This window comes from Perissodus microlepis, chromosome 23 (assembly GCF_051167445.1).
Source record: "Perissodus microlepis isolate ML-2025 ecotype Zambia chromosome 23, ASM5116744v1, whole genome shotgun sequence".
Taxonomy (NCBI): Eukaryota; Metazoa; Chordata; class Actinopteri; order Cichliformes; family Cichlidae; genus Perissodus; species Perissodus microlepis.
Window position 1 is genome coordinate 34,560,882 of NC_140482.1, and position 17,962 is coordinate 34,578,843.

General features: G+C 39.5%; 3 protein-coding genes across 5 annotated transcripts in view; 1 reads left to right on the plus strand and 2 right to left on the minus strand.

Moving 5' to 3' along the window:
* Positions 1-5,624, minus strand: part of fryl (furry homolog, like) — a 75,936-nt gene extending 70,312 nt beyond the window's left edge. For both annotated transcript variants that reach the window (XM_084922206.1, XM_084922205.1), the window contains exon 1: positions 5,445-5,624. The gene's annotated coding sequence lies outside the window, so the exon portion shown is untranslated. The remainder of the gene's footprint in view (positions 1-5,444) is intronic.
* Positions 5,625-8,020: 2,396 nt separating this feature from the next.
* Positions 8,021-11,988, minus strand: ociad2 (OCIA domain containing 2). Its single transcript, XM_084920344.1, has 6 exons — positions 10,152-11,988; positions 9,973-10,057; positions 8,981-9,034; positions 8,835-8,882; positions 8,611-8,758; positions 8,021-8,176 (listed from the first exon to the last, which is right to left on the minus strand). The coding sequence occupies exons 1-6, from the start codon at positions 10,239-10,241 to the stop codon at positions 8,110-8,112; spliced, it is 492 nt and encodes a 163-aa protein (XP_084776470.1). The 5' UTR covers positions 10,242-11,988; the 3' UTR covers positions 8,021-8,109.
* Positions 11,989-12,255: 267 nt separating this feature from the next.
* Positions 12,256-17,917, plus strand: dcun1d4 (DCN1, defective in cullin neddylation 1, domain containing 4 (S. cerevisiae)). Of its 2 annotated transcripts, none has more exons than XM_084921472.1 (11): positions 12,256-12,346; positions 13,644-13,714; positions 13,812-13,851; positions 14,055-14,142; positions 14,278-14,366; positions 14,468-14,538; positions 14,787-14,878; positions 15,041-15,149; positions 15,321-15,425; positions 15,606-15,708; positions 15,813-17,917. In XM_084921472.1, exons 1-11 carry the CDS (start codon positions 12,328-12,330, stop codon positions 15,866-15,868), a joined length of 843 nt encoding a protein of 280 aa, XP_084777598.1. In that variant the 5' UTR covers positions 12,256-12,327; the 3' UTR covers positions 15,869-17,917. The 2 variants fall into 2 exon arrangements, with proteins under 2 accessions (XP_084777598.1, XP_084777599.1); XM_084921473.1 differs by lacking the exon at positions 12,256-12,346 and adding an exon at positions 12,357-13,330.
* Positions 17,918-17,962: the final 45 nt, after the last annotated feature.

Sequence of the window (17,962 nt, forward strand, 5' to 3'; positions counted from 1 at the left end):
TACTTGGACGCGTGTGATGGAGCATTGTCCTGCATGAAAATCATGTTTTTCTTGAAGGATGCAGACTTCTTCCTGTACCACTGCTTGAAGAAGGTGTCTTCCAGAAACTGGCAGTAGGACTGGGAGTTGAGCTTGACTCCATCCTCAACCCGAAAAGGCCCCACAAGCTCATCTTTGATGATACCAGCCCAAACCAGTACTCCACCTCCACCTTGCTGGCGTCTGAGTCGGACTGGAGCTCTCTGCCCTTTACCAATCCAGCCACGGGCCCATCCATCTGGCCCATCAAGACTCACTCTCATTTCATCAGTCCATAAAACCTTAGAAAAACCAGTCTTGAGATATTTCTTGGCCCAGTCTTGACGTTTCAGCTTGTGTGTCTTGTTCAGTGGTGGTCGTCTTTCAGCCTTTCTTACCATGGCCATGTCTCTGAGTATTGCACACCTTGTGCTTTTGGGCACTCCAGTGATGTTGCAGCTCTGAAATATGGCCAAACTGGTGGCAAGTGGCATCTTGGCAGCTGCACGCTTGACTTTTCTCAGTTCATGGGCAGTTATTTTGCACCTTGGTTTTTCCACACGCTTCTTGCGACCCTGTTGACTATTTTGAATGAAACGCTTGATTGTTTGATGATCACGCTTCAGAAGCTTTGCAATTTTGAGACTGCTGCATCCCTCTGCAAGATATCTCACTATTTTTGACTTTTCTGAGCCTGTCAAGTCCTTCTTTTGACCCATTTTGTCAAAGGAAAGGACGTTGCCTAATAATTATGCACACCTGATATACGGTGTTGATGTCATTAGACCACACCCCTTCTCATTACAGAGATGCACATCACCTAATATGCTTAATTGGTAGTAGGCTTTCGAGCCTATACAGCTTGGAGTAAGACAACATGCATGCAGAGGATGGTGTGGACAAAATACTCATTTGCCTAATAATTCTGCACTCCCTGTATGAAAGTGCGACAAATGGTGACAGACTGCTAGTTTCAAAACAGCTACACAACTACTAGTAGCTATAAATGAAAACAAACAACTTACTATAACAAATCCTCCCAGTGTCTTCTAATGTTCCTTACCCATTATCACCAACATTAAAACTACCTGTCAGCTTTTTTTTCCCGTTACAGACTCATGAATATTCTTATCTTCACAGTTTCACAGGAAGCCTTCGTTGTGGTGTGTGACTTTCCCACCAACAGAATGAAAGAAAACAGCAGTGCTGTTCAATGTTAAGCACTCTGGAAATCTAATTTGCATTGGAGTTAATGCTCAATGCATTAGAATGTGACCAAAGACAGGTCCTAGTAGTAGGGTTGTGGAATTCCAATTGTCATTGTACCTTTCAGCACATCTCTTTCCTTTACTTCACACTGCTTTCTTTAGTTTTTCAGTTGATTTATGATTAGAGTTTAAGGATAATTAATTACAAAGTGAACTTTTGTCTTTTTTCAGTTTAATACATCAATTTTTAACTCCATTTTTAAATAATTGTAAATAATTTCAATGTTCATAAGAGTGACCCGAACAACTGATAATGATTATTTGTTTTTGCCATAACAGAACAGACCTAGATCTCAGCAAACACACACACAGTGGGGGAAATGGTTAACTGAACAGCAAGGAGTTAAACCAAATTTGTGTCTGTTCCTTAGAATCTTCTTTCCTCACTTGTCCAGTTAATGATTTAGCTTTGTGCAAATACAAACACAGAGACACCAGGATCAAACCTATGTTTAGATAAGATGTCTACCCGTCATTACTGCACCAAATAAATGACACGCGGTATATTATATGCTATGCACACATCACATGAACTTTGGAGTCATGTCCGAATTTGATATTGAAGGTGATAATATAAAACCAACCGACTACTAGGTCAAAGGATATCAAAGCTTGTGCTTAAGGAAATAACCTAGCTAAGCAAGATGTTTGTGCAATTTAAAGCCCATATCCAGGTGCCAACATGACAGCCATGAGAGATGGGTATAGATAATAAACCAAGAAAAAAAAAAAAGCTTCAAGTATTAAAATAAGCTGAAACAGAACACCCAAATATGGTAGCACCTGACCACTACTGCACAGCAAATACACAGCAAACAAACCCAAAAACTATGAATGACTTCGGTCAATAAGACACATCAAATGTTTTATGCTGCATAAGATTTTTATACACTCCACTAAAATGTTTATTTAACAGTTAATCCTTGCAGGGGGCAGCTTACTGAGAGCCCACTGTGGGGGCATTTCACAGAGCTTGGTTTTTCATCCACATACTCTTTAATGCCATTAACGTCTTTCCAGATTAAAGCAAACACACTAATTCACTGGAATTATGTCCCAGATAATCACAGAGAGATGGTGATCTGCAATCTAGGGGGATTCCCCCTAGTTGGTACACATCTGTACTGCCATCAGAGGCTTATCCTGGTAAATTTTGGGGCAGGGGCAGAAGAGCTGTAAGTCAGTTGCAAAGACCCACAGTCTAGCAGGCCAGTGTCAGTACATCACTACAAAGGCTTGTGTTTACAACATTTAAAGTAAGTGATGTGTCACTTTATAACAAGTTCACCTTAGCTGCAGTGCAGTACTTAACAGCCATTATACTGCAGTAGAAGCAAAGACATTAGATAACACTATTTTTGGTATAATTTCTTAACTTGAACTCACAAAACTCTTAATAAAGATTAAACAAATTTAGGAGAATTTAGACAGGGGTATTTTCTGCCTTTTCTGACACACAGCAGAAGGTAGTCTATTTTAGATGCGTTCAGTGGAAATACTCTATGTGGGTTAGGTGAAGGTGCCTGAACAGAGTACGTAGGAGTGAATATGATGACCACTCACTGGAGGTAAATGCATCAGACAATCCGCTTGTTAAGTGTGATGTCTTTATGCTCCTTGAGTTCCCATTGAGAGTTAAAAATAATCTAGTGCAGCTGTCAGGGCATCTATGAAAAATGGCATTTAGTGGAACCAGAAGCTAGTAGCAAATTATCTAAGTAGTTGACATCGATTGCTGAAAGACCATAATCTGACTTATGTAAAGAAACTTTTGGATGGTCCCTTATTCACAAGGGGTCATCAAAGCAGGTTGGTTTGCTAAATGTGATTTGACAGATTTTTACAGCTGATGCTCTTCTTGATGCTAACCCCCCCCCCCCAAAGGGATTTGTGCTTTCCCCTTAGCTGTGAATCAGGGATCATTCGCTTGTGAGGCAAATCACTACACTATGGAGCCAACATATTCTAATTTAGTGCTTAGAAAAACTTGCATAGGTAGAGAATGAAATGTTTTGGTGGTGCTTCTCTCAAGCAATGACCTCACTTGAAATGACATCACTTAACAAGCAGACTAGCGCAACCTGACATCTCACACACTTTGCAACAGGAAGATGGCAAGTCAAAATCTGATCTTTTTTTAAATGTTACACAGTCAACTAAATGTTTAAATAAGAGTAAATAGACATTATTCACTCTTACTCAACTGCTTTTAGTGTAAACAAGACAAAAGACCATCCAGTAGTGGTCAGTTGCTACTACTACTGCCACTCCAGTACTTTCATATACTTCTCCCAAAGCTATTCCTGTACTTTCTTGGTAATACACTTTGTTGGTATATAAACCTTTAATCCAGCCTCTCAGCACTCTGGAAAAAGGTTTTTACTCAGGATCTCTTAATTTTTCTGTATTCATCTTTCCTGATGGGTCTACCATTGCTGTCACAGAATTCACCACAACATGATGTGGCCACCACCGTGTTCAACTGTATAGAAAGTAATGTGGTGATTCTGACTGCCAAGTTCCCTCCATACATGCCTTTGGGGTTTGTGTCCAAATAGTTCAATCTATGTTTTGCTTTTTTCTGTCTGAGAGACCTTAAGGTGTCTTTTGGCAAACTCTCAGTGTACTGATGGATGTCCTTGATAGTTACCATAGGGCTGTATTTTCAACCATGTTTCTCAAATGGGTCACAAAGTATACTGACAGCTGCCCAAGTATTTTTTATAGACAAATTTACCACCCCCCCCCCCCCCCCCCCCCCCCCCACCACCCCAATGGCACCATGAACAATGTCTTTCCCAATGTGAAAGTTCAGTCACTACTAATGAGATAGTTTGGACCCAACAAACTTCCGTTTCCCTCCCATATCTGACCAAGTCTTTTAATGCTGCAGAAACACCTTAGTATCCAAAAATTAAAACAAATCTTATTGTAGGAAGATCAAGGATCAGTGATAGAAGTATGATGCACCGGGATTCAACTATCACAACAAACAATGTGTCATCAACTCGACGTTTCAGTTGTTTATATGTTTGCTCTTGTTATTGTGCAGCATATGTGCAGACTATGTGTAAAACATAACCGAATGCGGAAATTTTGAACATGGATTTGGCATGGATTTTTAGCATACATTCTATATATGCTGCATGTTTTGCAATCTGTGCAAATATGCATAACAATGTTCCTGTTCTTCAGATCACTGTCCTAATTTATTTGAGCAAAGGAGCGAACACAAACTGGCTTTTCTTCTTCTTCTTATATAGTTTGGCTATCTCCACCTCCAGCCAGACAGCAGACTGACCAGATTCCTTTCTGCCTGTATCCAAGTGTCACTGCTTGGGTCTCAACAGAAAAAGAACAAATGCTTCATTGTGGGTCTTGATGCACTCTGAACAGGGGAATGAAGTCCTCGCAGGGATGATAGATGCAAATCTCGAAGTTCTCTCATTGTTATGCCCATGCACATGAAGCACCATGCTTGAATATGATTATTTCCTTTAAGCCACTCATAGTCATAACGTAATAAAATAATGCATCTTTATTTTGCTGAATAATGTCCCAGATTTAAAAAGAAAATAGCGCATTAAACACTGTTGGTTAACTCTGTGCTCGTGTTTACTTTGATCACAGCGGGTAAGTATACCAAACAAGTTTCACAGCAATTTATTTCCCACGACATGAACGTGAAAAGCAATGCTAAAGATGATGCTAAAGATGTACATAAAAAAGCCTGATGTGGCTAACATACAGGAGAATAAGCTTCAATGTAGCCTTTAGTTAGCAACTAGCCTGCTGTTAATACTCCACTAAGGGTACTGCTAAGCAAAAGGCTAGCTAGCAACAGCAGCAGCCAGTTGTCAACTACAAGTTAACGTTCAACATGTAAGCTAACGAGCTGGCAGCGATAAAAGTAATGACAACAGGAATCTGATCGATGCTAAACTTGCAAGGTAGACAGGCGATTAACTCGCCCCAGCACAGCAGCCAAACTCCCTCTTTTAGCATGCTACGGCAGCCGATTTTGGTACCACAGTTGGAGAGCTAACCTCAACGGCAAAGTTAATCGCGGAACTTGGCATAAGCCAACGTTAACTACATTCGATAGCAACCTCCCGTGCCCTCATTCACCTCACTATACGTTAAGCCGACGTTACTCACAACTTTTGTTTCTTCTCCTCTTAGTTGAGCTAGGTGGCTAGCTTGCAGACGATCTTTTCATTCGCCGAACAAGCTTCAACATCCTGGCCCTTCTCCATTGGAAGGATTTGCGTAGTGGTGTGATTTTTTTTTTTCTCAGTCGGTTTCGGTGTTGGAAGAGCCCCACTGCCAGAACAGACGGCAGCTTGTTTGCCCCGCCTTCTTTGTTCTGATTGGCTCTGATGGTGTACGCCTACACAGAACTCTACGTTCAACCGGACAAGGAAAGTGTCAATCTTGATAGAACGACCTGTTGATTGGATGACGTCTTCTGCGGGAGGTTCACACGAATCTACCTTTTTTCCCCCTTTCTTTTTCAATCTTACAAGAGTACACCGGCCTTGCGCGGATAGGCGGGTAGTCGGAAGAGACGCAGTATGTCAGGTATTTGAGCATTGCTGACGGCAGTATCGAGTAATCACAAAAATATCAGTTAGAAAGCTTCCAAACGGATACAGGGATTAAGTATTATTTCATTCTGCGGACTAAACAAACATTATATATTATTATGTTAAAATGTGGAATCAGCTGTATTGTCTCTTTTTTTAAATGATCATTTGAATATATTTGTTGAGGCGTGTGGGCATGCCTGCAGTGTGTGTCGTGCCTCTTATGGAGCACTTTGGTCAAATTTGACTGGATTGTCAGTTACCGATAAAGCTGTTCTGGTATCATTTATTACTCATAAAAATATATAAATATAACGCGGAGGGGACTACTCTATCTCTGTAAATAAACCAATTAAACCAATATAAAGTACTTAATATAAGACTAACTGTGGTACTGCAAAAATTGGGAATGATTTTGTTTGCATCACTATATGAAGAAAGTGGAAAAACCAAAGGCCAGCAGTTATGAGCTCCTTTCATAAACACTAACTGATATAAAATCATAAAACTGATTAAACTTCATATTTCAAAAATGACCAGCTGTCTTCATCAAAAGAGTCATGAAGTCCTTGTATTATTTGACACTTATAAAAATATAATTTTGGTAAAATTAAATATAAAACACGTTTCGTCATAAAAGGAGTATTTACTTCCTAAAAAAAATCATTTCATCCCAAATATGATGATTTATTGCCTTAATTATAGGTTAGCTGAGCAGTGCTGCTAACTTTCCAAAACAGATTCAGGTTCAGACTCTGGCTAGGACCCTCCAAGACTTTCATATAATTTTTTCAAATACACTCTGGTGTTGTCTTGGCAGTATGATTTGTTGAAATATGAACATTCACAACTGCCTTTAAGCACTCTGAAATGGGTTTTCACTCAGGATTGCTTAATTTTTGCTTCCATCATTCCTCCAGTTTCTCCCATTCCTGTTGCAGTAAAGCATTGCTGATGCTACCATCACATGTTTAACTGTACTAACTGTAAGGGGGTGATGCTGAGTGCCTTATATTTCTTCATTTGTTTGTCTGCACACCACATGATATTGCTTCTCAAGCTCAAGGTCTGAGAGTCCTTAAGGTACCTTTTGGCAAACTCCCAGCTCACTGTCACATGCTCATTACTGTGGAATGTCTTCCATCTGGCAATTTTACCATCAAGACCTGATTAGTGGAGGCCTGCACTGATGTGAGCAGTCTGGGTAACTTTTTAAATCAGACGTTATATTTGTAAATGCCTCTACACATATCTGAAGTAAAATCACACTTAGCTTAGCATTACTACAAGTAGTGACCAATTCTCATTCACAATAGGGTAAGAAAGCCACATCGTGTTTTTTTCAGTTTGTTAGTGCTTTCACTTATAGACACACGAAAGCACAGGTTTTAAAATGTTATGGCTGTCTGTTCAGTTCCAAAGTGCACCTTCTGTGCTATAAACTGTCAAAATTAAGACCAGATTTCTTAATGCTCAAAATGTGGAAAAGAAAACAAAGAGAAGCCATTATTATTATTGGACTGGTAAGTACCAAATATTAAAAACTCAAAGATATGTTCCCTGTTCCACCTTACATTAAATTCTGTAATTTGTCATGTACAGATTAACCCCTTACACCTTACAGTTGTTTTTGAAGGTAGCCAAGCATTGCATATTCACTGAGCAACATAAGGTAGGACTACTGCTGCTGTTATGGATGTGGTCGTTACTGTACTCATGCCTGATGATTCAAGTTTGGCAAAACCTTTTTTTTTTCTCCATTGTCATAGGGCTGTTATTTATTTATTTTCAGATCTCATTCTTAACATTCAATAACTGTTTAGTTGTTGATAATTATGTCCAAAGACCTGGCTTTACCCATTTATTCACCTCCCTGTAAAAACTAGAAATTCTATAAGCTCTTGCTCTTTGATAGAAAGGATAGCAGCGCCCCCTAGTGGTTATTTGATAAAATGAGACGTGTTTACAAGTTTTATTTAAGACATTGATAAGAAGGTGATGAATTCATGCAGAAAATTTCTCCAACAGTGGTGAGGATGAAAAAGGAAAGGAAATACTTAAATAGGTGTGCATCAATGTACAGTGACACAAATTATGTAACATATCAAAGTTGTCCTTTTAAAAAATATATATATTGTTTTTCATATTTTCTGATAGTTTATATTTGCACTAATCTGAATACATTATTTTTACAGTGATGCACACTGAATGTTACCGTACATCCGTCCTCACAGTCTTTAAGCCTGTCCAGCTGGTGCTGCTGGAGCATTTTTCTTACATTCTTCGCACACATGCTGCCAGGGTCTGTGAAGATAATGTTTGGGTAAGTGTCATGCTGAGGCGTAAGGGTATTGATCATCCAAAGAGAGGAGAAAAAAATAATAACAATGGCTGATAAAAGTAAGTATCTGTAACATTTTTAAATAATTGTTTTTATGTCATTTATTAAAGGTGGACCAGCACAATGACACAATTTCCTCTGGGATTAATAAAGTAATTTGATTCCGAATGACTTTTGAATGCTTGCAGTGTAACTCTGGTGGTCAATAAAGACAGAAGAGCAATTACTCAGAGAATATAAAAAAATAAAGTAAAATGAAATAAAAACAAATGGACAATCAAATATACAACGAAAAACCACAAAGTTAGTCTTTTTCCGATTATCAACACTCCTCTTCCCAGAATCTGCGAATATTACCATACAACATGATAATATTACACAAACAGAAATTCAGCACCTGCCCTCCCTGTGTCTGTGACCAGGGTGATCTCTCTTTGACCAGGGTCCAATCCCCGGTCCACCCTGAACACCAAGCTCCTGGAATTTGCTCCGACAAGTGCCCACATAGGATGCTTTCCCCACTGCAAATCCAAGGATCCCTGCAACTGAAGAAGAGCAATTATTTCATTAATCACTGCTGCCACTTACAAACTGAGATCCAAGATACTGAAAGACACAAACCTGCTAGTTTTGGAAAAGGACCAAATCGCTTTGATGATTTCCAAATACCTATGTGGAGGGAAAAAAGTGATAACTATAGAAACACCTGCTTTACTTTGATCAATATCATGCAATTTAAAGTACGGGTTTGAATGTTAATGCTTTACCTTGGTAGATGAGACCACCAGTGACAGCCACGCTGCCCAGAGACAATGGAAGCGCTAAAAACAGAAATCAAGTCAAACAGAGGTTACTCTGAAGCTGATCAAAGCCACAAACTGCTGGACAGCGTTTGGGGAAATATTATAATAGAATCAGAGTAAAGTTATTTTAAAAAGCCAGCATTCAAAACAAATACATAATGCATAAAGACAAGTTCTTCTGTCTGTGATTAAATGGCGATATTTCCCATATGAATGAATCCGCTAGAAGACGTTAATTTTTCTTTGTTTGCCTATAGTTCAACCTAAATGAACTTTGGAGTAATGAGACATATACCGAAACTCAACCTCATGTCCATCTAATGGGATGGAAAGGACGGATACAAGAAGAAGTGATTGCTGCCACTGCATGTTTACATAACTGTTTGATGAGAGAAGATGAGCAGCAGCTGTGTGGTCAGTGGTGAGAGGCCGGGCCAAGATGGAGACTAAAGACAACAACGTGTTGCCACATGAAACACCAATAATCTTCAGTTTGGGAATTCTTAATCTAAAAAAGCGTGACCACAATATTTTCTTTAGTGCAAGCTGCTCACAGTAGCTTATACAATCTGAAGCTTTTGCTGTGATAATTATTTTCTGACAGTTGTATAAAAGATGTGTGGGTGTGCATAAATGACTGATATATCTTTAAACCTCTTGTGTTTTTTTTCTTCTACTACTTTTTCCAGATCGGGTGTTTTTCCCCCCTTAGTTTTATCTAGAACCTCTTTTTTTTTTTTTTTACCTCTGGACACTTGCAGCAAAGTGAAGAATGTAAATGCTCAACAGTAAGCTTAATTGATGACCCCTATCCCCTACTTCTACTACAAAAACCCTGCTTACACATCAAAGAACATTTCCAAGTCTTGTCTCTCACTGGGAGACATTTCAACAAATTGTTAATGAAAATTTGTGACACACGTGAGAGCATTTACTGAATGTCTGAGAGAAACTACCTCTGTACCAGAAGCTCTCCTCTTGGCACTCTTTCCAAACTTTTCTCACATCTTCTCTGTGAACATGGGCATCACTCAATGGGCACTGTAAGAAACAGAATAGAGGTTAGTTATCATATGTGACATATAGCATTGCATCTGGGCTCAAAATGTCTAGTACAAATTTGTTTGCCACTCACTTTCCACCCTCCTTTAATGGGAGTTGAACCTGAACCAGCAGCTGCCGGTTCCTCAGTCGGCACTGTTTGCCCACTTATTTCAGCACTCATGATCTTAGACCCTTCAGTAGTTTGTTGCGGGAGCTCTACTATGCTGCTTTTGAAGCTTCCCTTTGCCTGTGTCAAATGCAACAAGCTGTAATAGAACTTCCTGGACTAGACTTTTAACTCCGCCTTCCTAACAGAGCTCTGCCCAGTCAGATTTGTTTGAGCATGAGGATGACAAGCCATGAGGCAAAGAAAACCCCTAAAAAACATTGACTCTTAACATATAAAACTATGCAGAAAAGGAATTCACTGCTTTAACATAAAAAAACAAAACAGTGTTAAAAATAAATGTGTTCTCATTTGTCACATGAAATAAAAAGACATGTCCTCACCTATGGTGTTAAAAACAGGTCAGGTTCACCTCTGTATACCAGTTTACACGTCAGTGTTTGACACACCTTTTTTGCCTACAGCCTCGTGTTTGCTCTTTCATATCACTATTTAGTAGACCCACAAGTGTGGGTAAAGGTAACATATTATCTACATGTGTTTAGGCTAAAGATTCAATATACGCAGTCAAACTTCATAACAAGATCACCTATTATTGGTTATTTCATTGGACACACATCCCTATAAGCCAAAGGTCAAGGTTTTCTTTACTACCACTAATAAAAATGCAAATATCAGTGCTACAGTTTCTCTAATGATGGTATATATAATCTGTACTTAAATACCTTTCAACAGGTCACAGCTTAAGGAGCAAAGGCTCACTTATCCATGAAGCAAACACATTTGTTTTACTACTTATTTATTAACGTCACTGCTGAGCATTAATTAAATAGCTTAAATTTTCTATATCCTAACAACTGCAACTGCACAAATTCTACAAAAATGCTCTGATTTAGAAATAAAATAGTAGCTGTTCACTAGTACAGAACTAATACACAAAATTATTCAAAAAATAATGTATGACTAAAAATAATTCATTTAAAACTGATCCAGGCCAATGCATAAGGCATCGTATTTAATATGTGAGGTATTTCCTACAAATTTCTAAGTGTACCTGCCAAATAAATTTAATTAGGTTTAAAAAAAAAAAGGGGGGGGGGGGAGGTACATTCTCCTCTAAAATGTAGTTTAATAGTATAAAAATGAAAACACACATCAAATGCAAAGTAACCCACCTTGAATCCACTATTAAATGCCCATATGCTGTAAACTGGTGCCGACTAGGACTGTCAATGCATAAAGAGTGTAACTGGAAGGCAAAGGAAATACATACACAACTGTGCAGTGGACAACTCAGTAGGCCGTTTTACCCATTTCCACCAGTACAAAGTAATACAAATTTAATCATGGCTGTATTGAGTAAGGTGCTGTGGTTTAAATAACCTGGTGAGCTTCTCTATACTCACACGGGGTATATATAGTTGCTTAGCTAATCATTTAAACAGAGTCATGTGAGTAACACCATAATGTTACTGATATATAAAAAAAAAAAAACTTTGGGCCCAACAATGTTGCTACGTTTGCATTCGTTCGTCTTGTACAAAAACTGAGATTTATAGTCACATGACAAACAGGGCATACTAAATTTGACAGGGTAACGTAAATGAAGGTAAGTGTTCAGAAAGACTTTATTTATCCCCAAAGGGCAATTAAGAGTGCTATTTAGGGCAGCATCACTGCAAACATTCCGGAAATTTAAGTGCTGTCGTCCTTACCTTGGTAAAATCAAAACATAACTCACATTACCAAATACACCGTCTCCTACTTCCAACAAACGGCGTTGACTTTAAGCGAACCCAAACCGCGATTACACTGGGAAGTCAATTTAGAAGTAAAACTACCAATCAGATTTCATCGTGGGTTGGTTTCAATTTTGCACGAGGAAATTCTAGTGATTGACGTGCGAATAGCACGGCCTGTTTTGAGAACTATGACCAATCACATTTCGTTGAGGGAGGAGCTGGTGTCTTTTCCCTCCCTCTCATGACATGACACCTCGACTAGCCAATTGACAGCGAGCAAAGGCGGAGGCGAATGAGGCTGACCTTCAATCCACAGCTGCGGGCGTGGCTTACATTGACAAGGCCCGCCTATTGGCCGGTCTGCGGACTTCCCACAGACAGTTGTATGTTTCATAAAAATGCACTCTGATGCGGCAAGTAAGTAGTAACGTTAGAGAGGTTTTTCTGGATCAATTTGGGACCCCATAGCGCGTGTGGCACAGACGTTAATAGTCTTGCTCTGTTTTGAACAACAGTTTTGTCTCATGGTCGTGTGGCGTTTGATGAGGACGCGTGAATTCTGTGCTATTTGCTGCCCTCTTTGTATTTGCTAGTGCTGTCTTGTGCGACAACAAAGGGAGGATAGCTGGTGTAATTTTAGCTGTTTGGACATGTGGAAGGTTATATTTGACACTGAAGGTTTTGCGAAGTTAATTTTTCGAGTCGCGTTAGCGGTGCTTGGCTGAATGCGGCTGACGTTAGTTAAATCCAGAAGGTTTTCGATGGTTAAACGGCGTGTTGAGCTGTTTATATTCATCTTTATGGGTCACGTACAGCAGGTATCAGCTCACATTTGGCATCCACGCAGGACCATTGCAAATCGGTCAATATTCTGGTCAACTGCGGACTCTTACAGGGAATGAAAATTGTGACGCAGTTGTGTAAAACAGCTTTCATTGCCTGCTGCAGCACTGCCGCCGGGTTTTGCGCCATCTACACCAGCTGCTGCAAATGCCTGTGCGTTGGTTTTGTGCCAGAACACATATAATGTTGTATATTTTTCAAACAACGTAAAATGCATTCAATCAGTTGGTGTAAATGTTGGGGGTAGAAGGGTCTGAGAGAAGTAGTTGTTTTGCAAATGCATGGGAATTGTAGTTTAGTATCCCAAACAGAGCTTAGCTTCCAATGGCCTGTTTAGAGGAAATGGACTACAACGCCCATACGTCCAAACTCTCCAGATACTTTGTAAACTCTGTGCAAGTTGCGCGTCTGCACTGCTATTTTAGGTATGCAGCTAGTGCTATCTGCTCGGCAGTGTACTGGTTTGAGTGTGGTTTTGGCCTCTGAAAAAATGTTAAAATCATCGGTGTTTGGTGACAGCTTTTAATCGACAGTGCACAGAAGGCTTGAAGCGAGAAGGTAGCATATGCATGATCGTTCTCACGTCTTTAGAGGAATGCAGAGAGTCCCTCCCTCATTCGTGTGACATATTTTCAGCAACGTAGATCTTTGAAAACTGGAAATCAAGCGATAGTAGTGCGCGCTCTGTGAATGTTGTGTGATTCCTAATCAAAGATCACCTGAGATTTGAGTCCAGTGTTCTTACTGGGGCTGTGATGATGTCACCTTCTTGTACCCTTGTGCTCATGCCAAGCATGATCAGGAGCATAAAGCTGAGTGTCACGGTTTAGTTTAGTTCTTTTCTGACGTTATATTTATTTTTTGGAAATAGATTTTCAGCTGAATTCCCACTTGACTACACTGGCCAGCATCCATAAGATCCACCACACCTTGCACAGGCTGGTAAATGCATATTAGCAATATGTTTATGTGTGCTTTATTTTAGCATGCATGTGCCCTGTACATCTGTGTCCTACTCACACATATTTGTTTTGAATAGAACTTGGCAGAAGACGTTGGACAGGACAGCCACCCCTCAGGTAACTATACAGCTGCTCCTTTTTATGTTTTTTTTAATCAGTTTAGTGTTTTTATCAGGCCAGATGTACATTAACATATCACTTTCTGAAGTGGACTCTCAGTGCTTGGCTAGTACTCAAATGTTTTGCTATAGAAAGTTGGCATAATGCATGTCGTTCTTAAAGATTTATGCTTTCATTTTCTCCTCTGTTTACTTCCCTAGCTTGTTGCTCTAAAGCCATGCCTCCTAGGAAAAAGAGGAGACCCTCTGCTGGAGATGACATGTCAGCCAAGAAAAGTCGCCAGGACAGGTGCGAGATCCCTTTAATTAAACATTCAGTGAACTTGAATATGTGCAGTACACGGTTTATTTTGCCATTAGTAAACATATAATAAACGGTGTACTGCACGTGTAGTATGGTTGAAATTTTCTTTTTCCTTCACAGCGTTTTCAGAAAACATGAAACATCCCAAATCCGAGAGGAGGAGATGTTTTCTAGTAAAAGATGCTTGGAGTGGTTCTATGAATATGCAGGTGAGCACTTACTGGACACACTCTTAGTTTCATTGCATTTGACCTCTTCTCAGTGCATACATAGGAAATTGCTGCTATTGACATTTGTTTATCATGAATAGGCTGTGATGATGTGGTGGGTCCAGAGGGCATGGAAAAATTCTGTGAGGACATCGGGGTGGAGCCGGAGAATGTAAGCGCATATTTAAAATCTTTCATATTTCGACATCTGTTTATCTCTCTGGCATTTTCTTTAATGACATCCTTTTGGCAGTGGTGACAATTTGCATTTCTGATCATTTCTGAGACTTTATAAAAGTCTATCTTTTAATCTGCATTCTCAATCAGCAGTCCTAGACCTTTAAGGTCATGTGATATGTAATGGATTGAGTATCTTGTATTTAAGAATATCTGCAACTGTCATTTGTTGCTTGTGCTCAGGTGGTGATGCTGGTTCTTGCTTGGAAGCTGGATGCCCAGAGTATGGGATATTTCACCCTTCAGGAGTGGCTGAGAGGCATGGGCTCATTGCAGTATGTCATTTACTTACTTTAGTGCTTTTTTTTTTTTCTTAATTTTTTTAAAATATAATACAGTTTTCAAGATTGCCTATTTAGATTGATGTGTTTTCTTAGTGTAACTTGCATTAAATTGGATCCTGTAACATACCTAAGCTAGTTTTCTGCCGCCGTCAGGTGTGATTCGACTGAGAGGCTGAGGAACTCACTTGACTACCTGAGATCTGTCCTAAATGACAGCACCAGCTTTAAGCTCATTTATAGATATGCCTTTGATTTTGCTCGGGTGAGTGGAGCAGTCAACACACAGCATTCAACAACCAGGTTAAATTCATTTGAACAAATACAAAAATCTCAGTAAGAAACAGTAAACATTTTAATCTGGCTGTCTGACTTGACTGTCTGTTTGGACTTGTTGCATTGATTTGAGAAAGTCTTGGGTGTTCTGATTGTACAGGAAAAGGATCAGAGGAGTTTGGACTTGAACACAGCCAAATGTATGTTGGGGCTTCTTCTGGGAAAGACGTGGCCTTTGTTTCCTGTGTTTAATCAGTTTCTAGAGGTAAGCAGTTTGGTTGGTTGGGGTTTTTGTTTGTTTGTTTGTTTTTTAAGAAAATCAGTCACAGAAGTCTCGTTGAGTAGTTGTATATACCATCATTTGTTGCCCATTTTAACCTTGGAAAGAGCTGTTGTAGCTAAAAAAAAAACTATCACTCTAAAGGATTTATTTGTTATTCCTCAGCAATCAAAGTACAAAGTCATCAACAAAGACCAGTGGTGCAATGTTTTAGAGTTCAGCAGGACAATCAACCTGGACCTCAGTAACTATGATGAAGATGGTGCCTGTAAGTGAGCACACATTTACGTGTAGCTGAGTGTTGCCCAAATACTAATTTTGTAATATACTGAAATTTGTGCCTCATCTTTGTCTTTGTTTTTTTTCCATTAGGGCCTGTTTTGTTGGACGAGTTTGTGGAATGGTACAAAGAAAGACAGATGTCATAACTGCAGCGCAAAAATGGGAAAGTAATACAACTGTGACAACAACGACTCTGAGAATCAATAACCAATAAGTAACCAATACAAAAAAAAAGTAAAGGAGTGACTGTGGGTGCTTCCTGGGGAAAGGAGGGGTTTGGGCTGTGGGTGGGCTAGGGTGGGGTTGCTGGGTTTGCAGCCTGCATGCACGCTGCTCAGAGCGTGGAGGCAGGAGGGCTGCTGTGCTCCCTCCCGAAGTTGCGTAGTGGGCAAGCTTGCAGCAATCCCCAGTGGCATTGCTCTCTCACTGTGACATGTCATATTGCTGTCTGTGTTAGGATAACGTGGTGTCATACATGGATGATGGAAGCAAAATGGTATTGTGTGGGAGAACCACTCCTCACCCCTTGTCTTCAGCACAGAGAAACTGAGAGAAGTGACCATTCATGCATTGTGTCTGAGTCTTAAATAGGGTCACTTTGACCTGGGCACATTAAAGTATTATACATCTGTGCAATGAACTTGAACTTGAGCTTTTCTGGACAGATAGCACTTAATTATTTTTTTTGTCATATTTTGAGTTTCATAGGAGTACTTCAAGAAGCACACTGTGTCAAATGGTTGATTGCAAGTTTCTATTCTATTGATTTGTGCCAGTTTGTAGTTGTTTTTTGTTTGTTTTCTTCTTTCCCCTCCAGTTTTGATTGCTTCAGCTTTTTTTTTTTTTTTTTTGTTTTGTTTTTGTTTTTGCTTCTAGCTATTCATTTGCTAGCCCCCTGCAAAGGCTTCAGACCTCATAACACCAAACAGTTTAGCATTGCTGCTTACTAACTCTTATTACAGTACAGCGGTGAGCCACTAGTGCTCTGATCAGCATTTATTGGTCTGATGACTGATTTATGTATCTACGTTCTGTAGATGAGAGTATTACTGTGCCTCAAAACATGGAAGTCACTTTGTGTGTCCCACACACATACCAATAAACCCAAATGTACATACACGTGTGATAAGAGTACATGCACACAGACACACTGAGTGGTCAGGGATTATTTCAGGATGAACTCAGACTGTTTTGGCTGTGTTATAAGTTGACATAGAGCTAGTTGGTGTCCATTTTGTCTTGATATGTGGCATCTGTTTGTCTTCCTTAGTCCACTGATAGTTTCAGGTCTCCTCTTACCAGTAGCATCTCTCCCAACACTGACGGTGTTAATGTAACTGCAGTGGAAGACCGGTGACCCTCTCAGGATGAGGTCCTTTAGGCTTGAGTAGTAAGGTACGTTTGGTGAAAGTGTTGCTTTGTACCACCCATAGGATGTACTCAAAACAGTGGACACTGACAGTTTGGAACTTTGTGATGATGCTATGCTGTTCTTTTCGCCTAGTATAATGTTCTTGTAACACATGTATAAATTTTTGTCTTTGGCTGTGATGTGATGCTGAATTGTCAGAAGATTTAATATTTGCATGCATGCTCCGACAGAGCCTTTTGTGAATGGATGAGATTTTTTGAAAACATTTTTCAAACTTTTTGTTTTTGTTTTGTACAGGTTTTTGTGCAAGTGTTTTGTGCTTAATTTCATAAACACAATCATGTTCTTTGAATTCTGATGATAAACATGATTGTGTCTATTAAGACCTGGAACACACCTGTAACCTCATGGTGGAACAGGAGTTCCCTCCTGCATTTACCCTTTGTTACACATCCTTACATATGCTGCAAAACTTTGGCAAACTGCAGGCAATGCAGACAGTAGCCTGTTTTGCTACTGTTGCACTACATTGTCATGACATACATAAACGCTTCCATAAATCCATTTCAGTTGAAAACTACACAGAAACCTTTGTCGTCACTACAATGCATCAACCATCAGCATAAACCTTAAGACTAAAGTAGTTGTAGGATTGCTTACCAAATACTGTGTAGAGATCAGTGGTTTAGTCTTCTCCCTTGATAATGCAGGAGGATGAACAGCCTTGTCCCAACTGTATATATGTATGTAAACTATGTGTCTATATGTCTGTTTTCACTATAACCTGTGTCTATACAAGTAAATAAAATGGTTTATTAACTTATTTATGGCTTATGTTCTGGTTATTTAGTTGATAGTTTGCCCTTGT

Excerpts from the sequence above, each read along its gene's own strand:
- ociad2 (XM_084920344.1), bottom strand. The coding sequence starts at position 10,241 with ATGAGTGCTGAAATAAGTGGGCAAACAGTGCCGACTGAGGAACCGGCA. Across the intron at positions 10,058-10,151 it reads CCATTAAAGGAGGGTGGAAA|TGCCCATTGAGTGATGCCCA; the intron begins GTGAGTGGCAAA and ends TGTTTCTTACAG. Across the intron at positions 9,035-9,972 it reads GGAGAGCTTCTGGTACAGAG|CGCTTCCATTGTCTCTGGGC; the intron begins GTAGTTTCTCTC and ends TTCTGTTTTTAG.
- dcun1d4 (XM_084921472.1), top strand. Across the intron at positions 13,715-13,811 it reads ACCACACCTTGCACAGGCTG|AACTTGGCAGAAGACGTTGG; the intron begins GTAAATGCATAT and ends TGTTTTGAATAG. Across the intron at positions 14,367-14,467 it reads GTGGTTCTATGAATATGCAG|GCTGTGATGATGTGGTGGGT; the intron begins GTGAGCACTTAC and ends TATCATGAATAG.